The sequence below is a fragment of the Salvelinus fontinalis genome, chromosome 1 (assembly GCF_029448725.1).
Source record: "Salvelinus fontinalis isolate EN_2023a chromosome 1, ASM2944872v1, whole genome shotgun sequence".
Classification (NCBI taxonomy): Eukaryota; Metazoa; Chordata; class Actinopteri; order Salmoniformes; family Salmonidae; genus Salvelinus; species Salvelinus fontinalis.
Genome location: NC_074665.1, coordinates 53,532,477 through 53,551,862, shown reverse-complemented (window position 1 = coordinate 53,551,862; position 19,386 = coordinate 53,532,477). Strand labels below are relative to the sequence as shown.

The following is a 19,386-nucleotide window of genomic DNA, read 5'->3' as shown; positions in this document are numbered from 1 at the left end:
TAGCTAGCAGGTCAAACAATGCACATCTGGTGTTAGCAAAAACTATAGCTCCAGTCACTTCTATTTCAAATTATGTGGTTTATAAGAGTTGATATGTTGGCTGTTTAGAAATAGTAAGCTAGAATGCTGGCTATTGTGGCTAACTTAGCTAGCTGGCTAGCCAACATGAAAGCAAGTCAAAGCAGAGCCTCCACCCAACAACCATCTCGCCTTCCCCTTATTTCAAATCCTGTGGTTTAGCAAAAACATTGGATGTAAAGAGGAAACCTAGTTCATAAAGGCTGTTGTTGACTTCAGAAACTATTCATACCCCATGACATATTTTATATTTGTTGTGTTATGGCCTGAATTCAAAATGGTTAAATATATAATTTTTCTCACCCATCTACACACAATAATGACAGAGTGAAAACATGTTTTTAGAAATGTTTGCAAATGTATTGAAAATGAAATCCAAATCTATATAATTTACATAAGTATTCACACCCCTGAATCTCATTTTTAGAAGCAAATTTAAGTCAAAACTGTAATTCAGCCACTCAGGAACAGATTTGGCCTTGTGTTTTAGGTTATTGTCTTGCTGAAAGGTGAATTCATCTCCCAGCATCTGGTGGAAAGCAGACTGAACCAGATTTTCCTCTAGGATTTTGCCTGTGCTTAGCTTCATTCCATGCATTTTTTTATCCTGAAAAACTTAACGATTACAAGCATACCCATAACAGGATACAGCCACCACTATGCTTGAAAAATATGGAGAGTGGTACTCAGTAATGTGTTGTATTGAATTTGCCCCAAACATAACACTTTGTGTTCAGGATAAAAAAGTTAATTGCTTTGCCACATTTTTCACATTATTACTTTAGTGCCTTGTTGCAAACAGGATGCATGTTTTGGAATATTTTTTATTGTGTACTTTTCAATCTTTTCAATCTTTTCAATCTTTTCAATCTGTCAGTTAGGGAAGTACTGTGGAGTAACTAAAATGTTTTTTATCCATCCTCAGTTTTCTCCTATCACAGCCATTAAACTCTGTAACTGTCTACAACTGTTTTAAAGTCACCTTTGGCCTCATGGTGGAATCCCTGAGCGATTTCCTTCCTCTCCGGCGACTGAGTTAGGAAGGACGCCTGTATCTTTGAAATGGCTGGTTGTATTGACACACCATCCAAAGTGTAATTATTAACTCCACCATGCTCAAAGGGATATTCAATGTCTCCCCTTTTATTTTTACCCATTTACCAATAGGTGCCCTCCTTTGTGAGGCATTGGAAAACCTCCCTGGTCTTTGTGGTTGAATCTGTGTTTGAAATTCACTGCTCGACTGAGGGACCTTACAGGTAATTGTACATGTAAAAAAAAGTCCATACAACTGATTATGTGACTTATTAAGCACATTTTTACTCCTGAACTTATTTAGGCTTGCCGTAACAAAGGGGTCGAATCAAGACATTTCAGGTTTTCATTTGAAATTCATTTGTAGATCTTTCTAAAAACATAAATCCCCTTTAACATTATGGAGTATTATGTGTAGGTCAGTGACAAAAAAATCTCAATTTAATCAATTTTAAATTCAGGCTGTAACACAGCAAAATGTCAAGGGGTGTGAATACTTTCTGAAGGCACTGTACAGTAGGTAGCAGCAGTAAGCTCGCTAGCTTAAGAACTAACAATCGTACCTAGCTGGCTAGTTAGTTAGCTAGCAAACAACAACAAAAATCAGGAATAGTGAAAAAGCAATGGCCAGAAACAACTCACGTTTGTAAAATAATCAGTCTGCATTCATTGCTATTATAGTTAAGTGCCCTAGTAGTTCCATTATGTGTTTCCAAATCCTGCATCTATCCATCCCCTTGGCATGGGTAAACAAGCCAAGGCAAGGCTTCTGGGTAGTTCCTGGTGCAGCCTGCACTGCCCCCTGGTGGGGGTAGAACATTTTAGTGTACATCTTCTCATTGGCTGAGCTGGCAAATCAGCTGTTTTTGACCTGTATACACCCACACCACTCTTGTTTCCTAACAGGCTGGGCAGGTGAAAAGAGAAAGGCTGCTTTTTAACATCCTTATTATAATTTTATGGAAGAACATTATTTAATTCGTATTGTAATTCATTTTAGAGCATATGTCATAGAAATCTGGAATTGAGGTTGACACTGGAGTGAAAATCCATTGCTGATCCCGTCTATTCCAGTCAAACGTTTTCCCATACTGTCCTGATCCTGCAAAAGTTCTTGAATTCTTGAACTTTCCTGTCTCAATAAAAAAAATCACTCCTGTCCTGTCTAATGCTAATTTCTGAAAATTATTATAGTTAACTTCCTCCGTTAGATGATTGTCTGTCTGTCCCCCACTCTGCGTGTGAGTAGCCATAGCAACTGCTCTGTTTGGCTCCCGCTCAGCATTTACGAGACAGTTGCCTGCTCACATAGCTGATAACATCCACATTAGGAGATTTTGGCAATGAAGGCAGCTCTTCTACTTACCCAGAATTAGATGAACTCAATAGCTCTCTTGAAGACTTCATTATTCACTAACGTACATTGGTATCTGAGGTAAAGCAGTGACTGCGCAGTGGCCATGGCTACAACTGGAGCAACGCATGAGCTGACAAAAAGGGGAAGGGGGACATTAACATAAATTTTTTATAGATTGGTATTAAGTAAACTATATTAGTCCTACAGAGTTGTTTAATGAAATTATCGACACATTACATATTTCTACCCCTGCCCCTCCTCGAAAAAAACCCCCTTTGTTTATAACTACTCCTGTACTGCCAGTTCTTGTAGACTGTCCGTCCTGGCCCGAACTTGACTCTAGAATTTCACTCCCATTCCTGCCTGAATCCTGGACGCGCAGGAGTCCTATTCCCGTGTAAACCTCTAATCTGGAACACTGGACAAATACTTTACGGCCAGGCACACACAACTTTTACCAGTTCAATGTGGACACAAATATAATACTTTCTTGTATTCAAATTTTTCTGAAATATACCATTATATATTTGCATCACACAAATCATTTTTCTTCTGGACAGTGGATGAAGTCAGCATATTATATTTAATTTTGTTAAGACACTCCAGGAGCGAAATTATACATAGCAGATTGTGTGAATAAATACTTTTTTCATCTTTCTATCTGTAAACTAAATAAAGGTACGTAAAATGCATTTTTGGAAGATAAGAAAATACCATCTTCGACTAAAACATTTACAACATACTGTATCAACAATTCCCTATTAGATTGGAGAATACGTCTAAGGATAATCAAACAGAATGTGGTCAATGCATATGCTTCTGAGGCCGAGAATTTTTTGGGGGTGTGTTGGTAGAACCTGACTTTCGGGAAATGGCCGTTAAAGACAAGTAAACTGAAATTCGACTACCAAATACCAAACACCTGTTTATACCCAATCACCATCTCTTCATAGTTACTACATAGTACATAGACCTTCCACACCAAAGATTGAGTTCAAGATGAATCAGACACTCAGCCATCCAATGTTTCATCTTTGTACTTTATTTTATTGTATTTTTATTTCACCTTTATTTAACCAGGTAGGCCAATTGAGAACAAGTTCTCATTTACAACTGTGACCTGGCCAAGGTAAAGCAAAGCAGTGCGACAAAAACAACAACACAGCGTTACATATAAACAAACGTACAGTCAATAACACAAAAGAAAAGAAAAATCTAAAAATCTATGTACAGTGTGTGCAAATGTAGAAGAGTAGAGAGGTAAGGGAATGAATACTCCATAGAGGCAAAAATAATTACAATTTAGTGATAGATGTGCAGATGATGATGTGCAAGTAGAGATACTGGGGTGCAAAAGAGCAAGAGGGTAAGTAATAATATGGGGATGAGGTAGTCGGGCGTGTAAACTGCTCTGACAGCTGATGCTGAAAGTTAGAGAGGAAGATATGAGACTCCAGCTTCAGAATTTTTTTTCAGTTCGTTCCAGTCATTGGCAGCAGAGAACTGGAAGGAAAGGCGGCCAAAGGAGGTGTTAGAGCAATGATATCACAACAAAATGTATTGGAATCTGGACATCTTTAGTCCATGCTAGGTTTTCCTTTTACTGTCCGCCTCTCCCTCTCCCTTTGGCCCCTTGGCCTTCAATAGAAATGCTACGGACATATGGACCTTTATGCCAGGAGAATACAGGTAGAGGCATACACAATTCGGCTTCTCTGCCACCTGTTATCATGGTTCATTTCACTGTCCTGCCTACCCATTAACGTCGAATAGATAAGAAAAGTAAACAGGGACTGTGGATGGAATTTTATCGCTTTACCACCTCAGGCATATAAGGACACTGGTAACATTAGCATCTGACCTTGCCCAATAGAATCCTATCAGATTAATTTAAACAGGATTCCACTCTCTCAGACCCAAATGACCCCAACAGACACTATGGATATACAGTGCATTCAGAAAGTATTCAGACCCCTTGACTTTTTCCACATTTTGTTACGTTACAGCCGTATTCTAAAATGGATCAAATATTTTTTCCCTCATCAATCTACACACAATACCCATAATGACAAAGCAAAAACAGATTTTTAGATATTTTTTCAACTGAAATATTACATTTACATTTACATTTACTTTGTTGTAGCACGTTTGGCAGAGATTACAGCCTCAAGTTTTCTTGGGTATGACACTACAAGCTTAGCATAGCACACATTGGGGAGTTTCTCCCATTCTTCTCTGCAGATCCTCTCAAGCTCTGTCTGGTTGGAAGGGGAGCGTTGCTACACAGCTATTTTCAAGTCTCTCCAGAGATGTTATTTCAGGTTCAAGTCTGGTCTTTAGCTGGGCCACTCAAGCTCATTCAAAAACTAGTCCTGAAGCCACTCCTGCATTGTCTTGGCTGTGTGCTTTGGGTCGTTGTCCTGTTGGATGGTGAACCTTCACCCCAGTCTGAGGTCCTGAGCGCTCTGGAGCCAGTTTTCATCAAGGATCTCTCTGTGCTTTTCTCCGTTCATCCCCACAGCATGATGCTGCCATCACCATGCTTCACTGTAGGGATTGTGCCAGGTTTCCTCCAGTCGTGACGCTTGGCATTGAGGCCGAAGAGTTCAATCTTGGTTTCATCAGACCAGAGAATCTTGTTTTTCCTTGTACCCAATTTTGTTTTTCCTTGTACCCAATTGGCGGCCAGCTCTAGGAAGAGTCTTGGTGTTTCCAGACTTGCGCAATTTAAGAGTGATGGAGGCCACTGTGTTCTTGGGGACCTTCAATGCTGCAGAAATTTGTTGGTACCCTTCCCCAGATCTGTGCCTCGATCCTGTCTTGGAGCTCTATGGACAATTTCTTCGACCTCATGGCTTGGTTTTTGCTCTAACACGCACTGCCAACTGTGGCACCGTATATAGACAGGTGTTTGCTTTTCCAAATTATATCCAAGCAATTACATCTACCACAGGTTGACTCGAATCAAGATGTAGAAACATCTCAAGGATGATCAATGGAAACAGGATGCACCTGAGCTCAATTTCGAGTCTCGTGGCAAAGGATCCGAATACTTATAAATACCCGTCCTCCTACAGCTCCTCTCACAAGCCTCCTCTGATAGCTAACTCAATTACCTTCTGCCCCTGCACATCAACTCGGTACTGGTGCTCCCTGTACATAGCCATGTTATTTTTACTCTTTATTGTTATTCGTTATTCACTGTGTATTTATCCACTGTGTCATTATTTATATGTATAAATATATTTCATTAGAAAACTTGTTTTACTCTGCATTGTTGGAAATGGAATAGTAAGTAAACATTTCACTGTTAGTGTACATCTGTTGTTTATGAAGCATTTGGCAAATACATTTGCATTTGATTTGATTAAGTGCATTGTCATTGGCGAGCCTCCAGCTAAAAGCCAATTCAATCTTGAATTATGCTGCCTTTCATCGCATATTGATTATAAGTGTTGACTGTACATTTCCAACTTGGTTTTATGACTGTGTTGGAATGAAACACTGCACTATGACAGGGACCGATCATTTACCAGCAATGTACATAGCAACAAGACTGCTTGCTATAGGCCACCATGATAAATTCAGTCTCCAGTATTTAGTGGATGTTTGAGATTATACTGTATATTGTCCTGCAATGCAAGTATATATAGGCTAAGTCTGCGGAGAGAGAGAGAGAGAGAGAGAGAGAGAATAAGAAAGTGTCTGTACATGCCAATGTTAATTGCATTTCAATTGTGTAGCTTACTGTACTGAACACTTTTTGTACAATACGTGTATGACTGTATAGTTCTATTACCAAACAATGTGGCCTGTGCAGGAGAGTCAATGTTTGTGTATGTGAGTGAGCAAGTGAACTCATTTCACACTTGCCTGAAATTTGAATGTTCCCTCCTCTCTGTCTTTACCTTTCCACCCGCCATTTGATATACTCACCCAATCAGCAGTCTGACATAGTGGGAGGTGGGGGGGGGGTAAAGGGGGCGAGGGTAACATGACATGAGTGTCTTCATCAGCAAGATGTGTGACCACTAACTCTGGAGCACGTGGCTTTCCACTCTAAGGGGAGGAAGTCCAACTGTCAACGCTGCTCCGATTTATCAGCTTCCTTTTGAAATGTATTTCCCCATCTGTCCCTACTTCCCAGCACTGGAATCCACAGGGTACTATGGAGACACACAGTACACTCCAACACAAACACACACACGAACACACACACATTAGTATCTTGGAAAATAAGTAACTTTAAAAGGAATGTAGAAGCTGGTTGAGACTTGAACTAAAGCTAAATAACAAAACATGGCAACAAGAAAACCATAAAACACACAGATAACTCAAAGCCTATCATAACAACTGTGTTGGGATGCTAACAACAACAATACAAACTTTCAAAAAGCTAACATGCCATTGAAGTGAAAAGGGCCACTTTCAAGTAGATATTTCTCCTCATCACATGCTGAGGGTCTTGTGGTTTTTAAGCAAGGGTATGTGTGTTATTAAAGCATAATAAAGCATAGGAAAAGGCTTTGTACAGTATAGGGATTTGGAAAGCCCCGGGACCCCCAGACCCAGATGCTGGTTTGGGCCAGCCTGCCTGGCTTTCACCCAAAATGTGTTAACTCTGCATTGTTGGCAAAGGACCAGTAAGTAAGTGTTTCACTGATAGTGTACACCTGTTGTTTACGAAGCATTTGACAAATAAAATTGTATTTTATTTGATTAAGTGGATTGTCCTTGGCGAGCCTGGAAACTTGAATTATGCTGCCTTTCATCAAATATTGATTATAAGTGTTGACTATATATGTTCAACTTGGTTTTGTGAATGTGTTGGAATGGAAAACTGTGCACTAGGACAGGGACTGATCATTTACCAGCAATGTACATAGCAACAAGACTGCTTGTTGTGAAGCATAACAGGAGAGTGAAAGACAGAGAGATAGAAACAGACAGAGGAGAGAGCGAGAACGAGAGCGAGAGAGAAAGACAGAGGAGAGCAAGCAAGAGAGGTAGAAGGATGACATAGATGCCAGCCCCTTGGTGACATGTTGACAGTCCTCAGCCCTCCAGATGTCAAGCTGCTGTCAAGAGGAAATTTGACACATTTCACAGTTACCTTCCTCCCCTTCCCTTCGCTTTACTTTCCTTTCCTTTACTGACTTTATTGTCCCCAAGGGGAAATTTTGTTGCAGTGTCATGTACACATTTAAGGAGGCGTTTAAATACAAAACAAAACAAATTGACAATACAACTTTACATACCAATAAAATTAAACGAGCCTGCTGGCCTTACTGGGTCGATAGGAACATCAGCTCGAGCTATTTAGGAGGGATATCACACCTGGCACAAATTATTGTCCTGCTGAGGGGTGCCCTGTACCTGCACCCAGAGGGGGGTAGTTCAAAGTCCAGGTACAGGGGGTGGCTTGGGTCTAAATGATTTTGTGACCTTTGTGGAGGGCCCTTCCTTAAAGATTTCATCCAGGCCTTACTGCTTGACTCCAAGTACCTTGCTTGCTGTGGTGACAATCCTTCTCAATATATTTCTCTGGCTGACACTGGTATTGCCAAACCAACAAACAATACAAAAGCTTCAATACTCTCAATGAAAGATTTGTAAAACAGAGTCAGCATAGTACAGTCAACATTAAAAGATCCCAGCTTTTTGAAAAAGTACAATCTGCTGACTCTTTACATTTATTCCACTGAAACGTATTGTCCAAGAGGACACCCAGATATGTGTATACCTCCACAATCTCTATGTTCTGACCTCTGATAGATGTTACAGTGGTAGGTGTTGTATACTTTCTGAAGTCTATGCACATCTCTTTGGTCTTGTTGGTATGTAGGACCAAGTGGGAATCGTTTCACCACTCTACAAAGTAATTTAGGACCAGGCCAGGGTGTTCCTCATCATCATGCAGCAGGCAGATCAAGGCAGTGTCATCAGCGAACTTAACGAGGTGTCTGTCAGGATGGGCTCTAGTTTGACTATTAGTGTACAAGATGTACAGGAGTGGGGACACAACACATCCCCGAGGAGAGCCTGTGTTGGTGGTGCGTATGTCCAACACGTGGGGATCTACTTTAGCCCACTGTGACCTCTGACTCAGGAAGTCCAACAGTCACAAAATGAGCCCCCCCATCTAAGGAGAAGTCCCTAATGAGTCTCTGTGCCAGAATGTAAGGCTGGATTGTGTTGAAGGTAGAAGAAAAGTCAACAAACAAAACCCTGATATGGGATTTGGCACTCTCTAGATGTCTATAGACCATGTTGAGGAGAGTAAGAATGGCATCATCAACTCATCTGCTGGGCTGATCGACAAACTGAAACAGGAAGAGGAGCTTCCGGGTGGCGCTGAGAATAGGACTTTTCACAATCTCAAAGCATTTCATTACTAAGGATGTCCAGGCGACAGGGCGGTAGTCATCCAGCACAGAGGGATTAGATGCTTTAGGAATGGGAATGATTATAGATTTTTTTCCACAGTGCTGGCACGTGTTGCTGGTCGAGCGAGGATTGAAAAATGTCTGTAAAAACACAAGCCAATTGTTCAGCACAGTGCTTTTGTGTGAGTTACATCCCCTGAACAATTTGACAACGTCAGCCTGTTAAACAACAACCCTCTCAAACAATGATGCTTTTGTAATGAAGCTTCCATTTCTTTTACCTCCGACACAAGGTCGTCAGATTCAAAAAATAAAAAAACATTCAGTTCATTAGCTGCCGCCACCGTTCGATCCACTGCATGTTTTGGCCCTCATGTCTCCCAAGATCAGTATTGGTTTCCCCTGCCAATGTGGGGGGCACTAGCCATGGATTTAATCCCTTGCCAGGCCAGCCTTGAGTTTCCTGAGGAGAGGGTCCTCTCCACCCTTTGCTTGTATGCCTCCTTGTCCACCAGTATCGGTCTTTTGATCTCACGTTGTACATCTCTTAAAGCCTGTCTATCACCCTCAGCATGAACTGCCTTCTTCCTATTAAGTAGTGATTTTAGATTTTTTGATACCCAAGGCTTATTGTTAGGGAAGATTTTACAGGTTTTAGTAGGCACAACTGACTCAAAATCTGTAAGTTCATCAAGATCAGAGCTGCTGTCCTCAAATACCTCCCACATAGTACAGTTAAAAGACCTTTGGAGACGAGTGATACTATTGTCGTTTTAGATCTAGACAGTTTTAACCTGGTGGTGGCAGAGAAAGCATTTGGTATTGTCACATTTCACATACTGGTGGTATGTGCGCAGGACCTTGTGCGGGGGACGCACAAGTTGTTAAAATCCCCTAAAATAAATGTGGGTGTGTCGGGGGAGATAGATTCCAATTTCTGTGACAGATAATAAATAATCTCTGATGCTTTTGCTATATTAGCTTTTGGTTGAATGTACACAACTGTAAAACAATTGGGGGAAGTCACGGGGCAGATAGTGGGGTCACATTGACACAGAAATTACTCTCCACTGCTGTCAGAAGACATGGCATGAATTCAAAGTCTAAGGGAGTTTCTCTCCCACTCGCCCACATAAAGAGAACTAACAGATCAAAGCAGTCAGTGTGGTAGAAGCATCCTGTAATTGAAAGCTAAATGGAGGTTTCTCTCTTGCTGTGGCCATGTATCACGGTACTACAGCCACGGTTATTAATGATAGTACGTGCATATGAGATTCACTGCAGTGGATGGAACGGTGGCGGCAGACGTACAGAATATCGTACATGGGTGGTCTTCCACAGTATATACCCTCTGGTTGCTCTACACAGAGTGCCATTTTCATCCTCTATTATAAAGGCACAAACACACCACCACCAGCATAATAAAGGCAGACACACATTGTCAGTGCATATTCTTCTGGAGATAGATGTCCGATACATTTGAGCTCATCCAAGTTTATCATTTTAAAAGGCTAACTGATCATTAGAGAACCCTTTTGCAATTATGTTAGCACAGCTGAAAACTGTTATACTGATTAAAGAAGCAATAAAACTATAGACTAGTTGAGTATCTGGAGCATCAGCATTTGTGGATTCGATTACAGGCTCAATCCTCTTTTAGCATTTTACCAAATCTTTCCCACATATTACTTTTCTGTCCCCCCTTCTCTTTATTTTCAACTCTCCATTTTCTCTTATTGAATTCATCTCCAACATTGTCCTTTTTGCCTCCGTGGATCAACATTCACCTATTCTGCAGTTCCCAAAAACATTCGGCAATTGCCATGTAGGCAGTTTTCACATGTACAGTTAGGCCCTAAAGCTTAGGGTGACGCATTAATGCTAGATAGCCTAAAATAATACTGTACTGTAGTCTACTAAATAAAACTCTACTGTCCTGTACCGTACCATATTCTACTCTTCTGTGCTCTACTGTACTAGACTGTGCCGTACTGTACTGTGATCTTCAATCTTGTGAAACATAGCCTAGACAGACACTGCACCAGAATATTTGCTCTCCCGGTGTTAAGGGGGGGCTTGACCAATACGTGGGGGTGCTAAGAAAATAGTTAATGACTATTTAGAAATGCATTTATTGCATATGCATTATCAGACAACTGTGCATTGGTAATAATGTTTTGAATGAAATGTCTATCACAAAGTCAGAAATGAAAGGAATAATATCCACAGTACAGCCACAATGAGAAGTGCATTTAGCCTATGCCTGTCAACTGTGCACACATGGTGTAAAACGAGCTGCTATCATCACATTCTTAGCGATTATATTCCTATTGCAAAAATACTTGTAGGACGACTGGCCGACAATATGCATGCGTCTTCTTGTTCCATACAGATCCAGATCAGCACGATTGAATCATGTTCCCCCCACCGGACAGGCGTGCTCTGTTAATAAATAAAAGGCCTTTCAAGTGACTCACCAAGTGTTGTTTTATAGAAGGACGATGCGTCTGTTGTGGTGGTTCAGTGCAAATTAGTTTAGAATCTTCTGGACATCCAGGGCCTTGGTTCTTTCTGCATGTATGGACAGGCAGGCAAGGTAACTGAGTCGAGAGTTTGCCCAGTATTTCCTTCTGTATATCATGATGCGTGTACTTAGCATTTCTAGGATTATCTGAGATTTTCTGTGTAACTGCTTTGTCGAATTGGCCTATGACCTGTAAACGTTCAAGGAAGTTTCCCTGGTTGACAGCCATGTCGTTTTCTATGTCTCCTCTCTGTGAAAGTCCCTGGTATGCGGTGTAACGCAGTGACTCCACAACTGCTCTCATATACTCTCTATTCTCTCTAACTATTTTTGAATGTCCATCACTTAGAGCATTGCATATTGTTGAGCCGGTCTCTTTCTGAATAGTCCACTCATTCCACGCTGCCATTGCATATTTATGCTCCACACTAGCATTGTGTGTCTTGAACGAACTTTCCAGTTCTGCTAGCCATTGTGGGTAAATGCCACCTTCTCTCCACCATGGTTTCCTGGACGTTGAAAGTGGCAGCATGCAAAGAACAAAGCACGGTCCTTTGAAATAGAATATTCCAGCCATTGGTAATCCTCACACCATCTACGATTGAAGTAGCGATCCTGCTGTCCAACTTTTGTGGCTGGACTGGCTTAAATCAGAGGGAGCGGTGGCTGGGCTAACAGTGCAGCTAACGGTGGCTGTGGAGCAGCTAGCAGCGACGAACTGCTCTGGTGCTCCCTTATGTCGTGGCTCACAAGTTTCTCTCTCCGACTCATCTTTCTTATCTCCCTCTTCTTCTTTGGCCCCCTCGGAGACAGGGTCTGGATTTTCATTTTCTAGCCACACTCTTCTCTTGGTCAGAAAACGGTCCATCGCAATGGTACGAGATGGGCAACTAGCTAGCTAGAAGTTAGCTCACATAATGTAGCCTAACGTGCACAAGCACACACACCCCCCCCCCCCCCCCCCCCCACCCCCCACCCCCCACACACACACATACAAGTCATAGGGTAAACACACAGCACGAGCACGCAGCCAGGGATCGGATTGGGAACAGAATGGCTGTTTTTTAACTTTTACATATTTCTTTATTTAAAAATACAAAAATGCTTGAGGGGGCTTAACTCGGGCTACACAGATTTGTGACGTGGCTTTAGCACCCTCTATTGGGAACTCAGGAAAAACAAGCTACGACTGGGAAAATACGTTTTGAACTTTCATCCAACTCTGAATTGTAAATCGGGAACTCTGCCTCTTACTAGAGCTATGACCTGAAGATCACTGACGTCATCATGATTCAACCTTTTTCTTTGAGTTCCCAGTTGTCTTGAAAGCACCATCAATTCAGAGAATGCCAGACTTTGATGACAAAGTTTGATGACAAAATTTGCCCACGATGGACCGCCGCACCACCTTCCTGTTCAAGTGAGCACAGCGCAACAAGGTGAGTCCAAAAATGTATTGTATGCTGCTGCATAAATTATGTAATATGCCAGGGAGATGTGTATAATGTAGCTAAGAAAGTAATACTAAGTGTATGTTATGTAGTAAGCTGTTAATAGCCCATGTGCCTCACCCTAATTATTTGGTCTACTTTCACCTCTTAATTTTGCCTACTGTGGTGCACATGTAGCCTATAACCTGTTTTATAGAAATGTAATCATTGAATGTTGTAAGATCGTTCATTGTCTGCTTATATGCCCCCTTTCTTTATCCTATGGTTCTGACTAAGTGTACAGGGAGAACACTGTAAAAACACTCCATGTTCTGAATTCTGTTGCTGTATATTTCAAAAGTGCTGAACAAATAGTTATATTGACTATGTCTGTCCTAGCTCTCTCAATGTCTTAATCGCAATGACGGATTGCCTCTTATCCGCTTGTTGTCCCCTTATGCCATAGTTTGTACATCTCAATTGTCAGTAGAAACCACATTTCTTTAAGCAAGTCAGCCATATCAGCTATGTTTTTTTTTAAAGGCAGTAAATGAGGCTGAATGAACTGTTTCGCTGCCAGACAAGGCTCCGCTGGTAGCCAGGTGTAGCAGTTGTATAGTGCAATTAATGTATCCTACTTTATTTTATTTTCTTATTTTTTTTGATAGTGGTGTGCCTGAACACAGCCTGTTGCACCTGTCCTCTCCCATTGCTGGCTTGAATCTCTGCTGAACATTGTCGGAGAGCTGCCTTTGTGCAGGGGCAGATCATTAACCCCAATACTCCTCAGCTGAGGGGGTCGTGGCTCAGGTCCCTCATTCACACAAGACGAGCACTCAAAATGGGTTAACGAATTCAAAGGAAAGGAAGTCAGGTAAATAAGTCAACCAGAACACAGCACAAGCTAGGAAAAAATAAACATTAAATCACTAAGTAAATCAATTCAAAATAAAGCAGACATGAGGGAAAAGGACTAAATAGAACCAGAGGCACACGATAATACAATAAACTAAATGGAAGTTGACTCTGGCTACTGAACACAAAGGAGCCTATGCATTTACTCTAACATACATACATTTGAGTTGAACTTGTGTATTTACGATCAGCAAACCATTATGAGATAACCAATATTAATAGCATACAAACTGGGTTCTCAGTGGTACCAGTGTTGTGAAACCAAGATATGTAGTTGAATCTGTGTTGAATCAGTGTTTGGTTTTCATGCACTCACTACTTATTAGCTATACAGCACAAAGTGAGGAGATGGCGACTCTCTGTGGTTATAGTGTGTAGTTGAAGCGTATTTCTGTGAGTGCTTATGTATGTAGTAGAACCCTTGAAGTCTGATCTTTTTTATCCAAGAGATGGCAGTAAATGAAAAACATACTGAATTTATTGGATGGAGGCATCGTTGACAAAAACAAATACAATTATCTGCACTAAACAGAGCTGCTCTTTTACTCAAACAAAATAATCAACCTTTTTGTGATCCAAAATGCATTTCAACAACACTCATCTCAAGTGCATCACCACAAACATGCACCCGAGTAATATATATATATTTTTTTTTTAAATCCTGAATTGAGCAATTGAGTCAGTCCTTGCAAACTAAATATTTTTTGTAGTGGTGTAAAAATCAAATGTTTGACATCAATAACATGGAGCTATACTGGCCTGAAGGAGATACAGAATTGAGTCAAATTAATCTGATCTGCGATTAACCCTCCTTCACCAGCTTGGCATCAATGATCGTAGTTCATTCTGTGACAGTCTAAATTATCTGTGTTTTTTGCCCAATTAATTCCATCTCGCTTCTAACCACCCAAAACAAAAAATATAATTCATAATATATTAGGACTGTATGTTGTAGATATGTTTTTAATTTAAATGTTTTCATTTCAAGATTGACAGATATGAACAGTGAAAGAATGTGAGTGAGACACTACAAACCTACAGCAAGGAGAGATGGATTTTTTATCATGCCACATTTTGCTCGTGACAGATATAAATACAGGGAAAGAGAAAACAGGATATTGGTTTAAGTTCACTATTCAGGCCGGCAATCTCTATAGTCCATACACTCTACATATCTGCATACAGCATTTTTTTCTTATTACATTGCTGCAGTGGAATTCGATGATAAGCAGCTGTATCAACATCATCAGATATACTAATAACAAATAGTCTTGTTCACAACCCATATATCTGAAAAGAAGCCTTACATATCAGGCTCCTTCAGATCATTTTTCTCCATCATCTTAACAAATCATTTAAGGGTGAAGACTGATGTCTGTCATTAGGTCTATGGACAGACAGTTTTAAAAATTACACTTTTGTGAGAGTCCAATAATTATAATCCTGACCAAGTCGCAATAGATGAAGCAGGGCATGTCTCATAAATGTGGAGTAAAGTAAGACGGCTGGAGATGATAACCATTGGGTAAGAAGGGATGTAACATCCCTCCAGTGGACGACAAAGGAACCGCACCATCAGTATGAAAGATCATGTTCCCAGAGCTGAAAGACGGGAAAGTTTGATAATTGGCTGAACTCGACACACAAGTCACAGGGCTTGGGTTGACACTGACCAAAGAGTTGGACCCGGGTGGCATTGTGCTGTCCGCGCCCGGGTTCTGTTTCTTCCACTTGGTTCTTCTGTTCTGGAACCAGATCTTGACCTGCGTCTCAGTGAGGCTGAGGGACAGAGCCAGGTTGAGTCTCTCACACACGGACAGGTATCTCGTAGAGCGGAATTTGTTCTCCAGAGCCACCAGTTGTTCATAGGTGAAGGCAGTTCTTGCGCGTCGCGGCTTGGCACAACCAAGATCCGAGCGCCGCCGTTTGTGGGGCAAGAGGTCATGTGTGGCTGAAGTTTCGGCGCTGCTGCTGATGCTGTCCACGTCCCCCTCTATTTGCTCCTCTGGCTCAGTCGCTGAGTGTACTAAAAGTGGGTTGCTGACGGTTACCTGGTGCTTGAGATCTGCGCTACTTGAGCGGTCAGTCTTTGTGTGTTCGCCTGTGAACACAGACATTAACATTAGTACTGTAAATGGGCTTTTCAAGAGCTAATCCAATTCCCTGCGAATGTTCATGTTTTTGATCTCATACATAGGGAAATAAGATCTCAAAAAGCGGCAGCATGTTGATGAGGAAGTGCATACATGTGCCAAGTGGAAAGTGGTGCTGAATGGACAGTGCCACCTGAGCGCCCCTCTTCTCTAGAGCAATAACTCCCACTTAAACAATGTTTACAGTAGCTTGTTTGTGATCTATGCATAAAGTAAGAATGAAAAAAAGAAAGCATGATCCCTTAAATGAAAAATAATAGTATATTAATTAAAGACTCTGAATATTTCCACTGTGTGAAATCCTTAACACCAATAAATAGTCGACAATATGCCTACCTAATAGCGTAACTCTAAAATGTGTTTGATTAAAACCTGGGAGGTGTGCGAGTGGAACGAAGCGAGGTTTAATAAGGGGACTAGGGTGGCTTGGCCTCTAATCCCTAAATCATTTATAAATCACAAATCGCCTCAAATGTCATGTTGCGGAGAGAAATCCCAGCTAAATCCTGCTCCACCATCTACCCATGACGTGCTAATGGAGTTTCATATTTGTGGGTGGATCGATAAATGTCATCTATTTAAAGGGAAGTTTTAATCGAACGATATTTAGGATCAGACATGGATGGGGTTTGAAGTTTGTACCTGCAAGGTGCTGGAGGGAGATATGCAGGATGCAGTAATGGGATATCGATCAAAGCGAGCGAAGGCATCCTCAATGGGACGATTTAAACAATTATCTGGCCAGTCTGTCCCAATGCCAATCACACACCGGGCTGTGGGCGCAACCCTCTGTGGGTTTCTTAAAAGGAAACCTAGCCTTGGAAATTAAGGGAAGGTCATAAAGAGATGAAAACATTTTATCTGATATAAAATAGCCACTCTTAGTTGGTCAGTGAACCAATAAGCTATACGGGTTTCTTATATTGGATATTAGGCCTATATCGCGTAAACTATGGACATAGTATGTATTTTATTTTATCCCTTATATTCAAAATAAATGATATGGACATAAGTCATGTAATAATGCAAAACACATATTATTCTGAACTGAATTAATAAAACACTACATTGGCTTCATACGTTTGATCCACAACGTTCCGTTAAAACAAAAAAGAACAGAAGATATAGCCATATCAAAAAGGCATTATTGTCTGTAGTTTTGTGGTATCTTTACCTGCTTCCATGCGCTCAAGTGGCTGGTCTCCATCTGCGCCAGTGTCCGCTTCTAAATGTGCCTGTCCTGCGTTCAGCAAAGGAAGCGTGTCCTTTGTTGGAGAAAGTTCGCTTTTCTTCTTGCTATTAAATTTCTTTGGGTCCAATATGTCAATTATAGAAAAAGAAATCCTATGACTAGATGTCATTTTCACATTAGAATCCTTGGAATCCAACATCCTTTGTAATCCCTCTAAATTGATCAAAGAGAAGAGGTGGGAACTCGCGCTTGATATTACGCGTCTGGGTAAGCACTTGACATACTTTCTGCACTTTAAACGTTGGTTAAACTGGTCAAATGGCAATCACACAAAGTGCACCTGCCCTCAGATGTCTCTGTCAGTCTGGACAAGTAGTGGTCGGTGAGGGAGGTTAGTGAGATCTTTAAAGCATCTGTCCTCTCCGCTCGATTCGAAGAGACGCGGTTTCTGGCTCCCACGTGACAGCCACGTTAGCGTTTCACACAACCTCCTGTAGTTGGTTTAAAGCGTTCGTCGATAATCACCCATATTATTAAATACAATGACATCCGACCCTTTACTGAAAGTGAATAGGTGACAGGTTGCTAAATAAAACTGTGCTAGCAACTCTGCTGCAACGTCAAGAATAGGTAACACAATCCTCGATTTCCCCTCTAATTCGTTTTTTTATTATTATCTGTAAAAAGTTTGAGTGTTTGAGAGTTTTTAAATTTTGGTTAGTCATGTTTGCCATGTAGGCAAATTTTGCTGTTGCTGTATTCAAAAGGGACACCAAGATAGCCTATGCACAGTGCACACAACAAAAATAAAACGAGACCTCATTCAGCATTACGCATCTAATAGGTACATAGTTTGGCTTGTTTGGAATAGATTTCCAATACTAATAGTTTTGGATAACCCAACAGTCCTTTATTCTAATTATATCGTAATGTGGATTAAATATTATACAAATTAACTATATGATCCACATGATTACAGGCAGGTCTGCGCCACAATATGAGCAACCGCAGGATGTATGTTGTCTGATTATTTACTCTGGTTTTGTGATAGATTCATGTTCACAATCAATCGATGGGCTCCAAAGCGCGTGTCGAACTCATTCCACAGAGGGCCGAGTGTCTGTGGGTTTTCGCTCCTCTCTTGTATTTGATTGATGAATTAAGGTCACTAATTAGTAAGAAACTCCCCTCACCTGGTTGTCTAGGTCTAAATTGAAAGGAAAAACCCAAAACCCGAAGACACTCGGGCCTCTGTGGATTGAGTTTGACACACCTGCTCTATAGAATTGAATGCACATACATAGGATGGTTTTAAACATTGATGCCTATGACCGAAACGGTGAAACCATCACTGGATCAATATTCCCAGCGAGTGTCCCCCACTGATAAAACTGGAAATCATTACAAAGCGTCGCTTCGGTTAGGAGGCCAAGCCATAGCTAAAATGTAGTCTATTAGAAGTATTATTGCTTGATTGTCCCTTTTAGAAATATATTTTATATGATATTGAAATAATAAATGCTAGTTAATTAGGGTACTAGGGGGTAACTAGCCACCCCTAAGAACAATGTCTAATTGCTGACACAAAAAAGCAACCTTTAGGAAAAAAATTGGTATGTGGATGAAGGTCATGCTTACACAAATAAACTATTAAGGGAAATAAATGACTACAGTTTACACTTTTTTAGTTATTTCATGACATGTTGTTTTTAGAAATGGGGCTGCCCTCCATTTAATCAGTTTTATTTAGAAATGATTTAGTAATTAATACTTAAAAGCTAAGTCTAGTTTTCTTATTTTAATTCATTATATATATTTTTATTTCACCATTATTTAACCAGGTAGGCCAGTTGAGAACAAGTTCTCATATACAACTGAGACCTGGCCAAGATAAAGCAAAGCAGTGTGGCAAAAACAACAACACAGAGTTACATATTGTAGCGAACCGCACAGACAGCTGTGTGTTATGTGTTAGGCTAGTAGGTGGTTGTGTTGTACTTACCAGTACCCAGTGTTCGCGGGGTCCGACATGCCAATCAACCTGCTATCTGCCAATCACGGGTATGCCTGGAATGTTCTGATGCCAGGCATCCTGGTGGTTGGCGGAGTGGCGTGGAGGGGGGTTGGGCAGGGGGATGGAGCATTGGAAGTTAAGACCAGGTTTAACCATTGTTCTTTCTCTTACGTCTGGGCTTCACAAGAGAAGGTCACGGTTAGTTTGTGGGGTATCTTTCATTTATTTGGCGTGGGCTACGGCCAAACAGTAGCCTGTGTAAAGTTGGGTTAATAAACTGTCAATTCGTAAACTCAACCCTC

At 41.0% G+C, this 19,386-nt stretch overlaps 1 protein-coding gene across 1 annotated transcript; it reads right to left on the bottom strand.

The window, feature by feature from the left end:
- Positions 1–14,250: 14,250 nt before the first annotated feature.
- On the bottom strand, positions 14,251–17,531 carry LOC129854353 (NK1 transcription factor-related protein 2-like). The gene is made up of 2 exons (XM_055921336.1): positions 17,053–17,531; positions 14,251–15,826 (listed from the first exon to the last, which is right to left on the bottom strand). Exons 1-2 carry the CDS (start codon positions 17,267–17,269, stop codon positions 15,204–15,206), a joined length of 840 nt encoding a protein of 279 aa, XP_055777311.1. The 5' UTR covers positions 17,270–17,531; the 3' UTR covers positions 14,251–15,203.
- Between the last annotated feature and the right edge of the window lie 1,855 nt (positions 17,532–19,386).

What these genes read in the sequence shown, in the direction of transcription:
- LOC129854353 (XM_055921336.1), bottom strand. Translation starts at nt 17,269, where the DNA reads ATGTTGGATTCCAAGGATTCTAATGTGAAAATGACATCTAGTCATAGG. An exon ending in ACTTGAGCGCATGGAAGCAG is followed by an intron (nt 15,827 to 17,052) that starts GTAAAGATACCA and finishes CTGTGTTCACAG; the next exon opens with GCGAACACACAAAGACTGAC.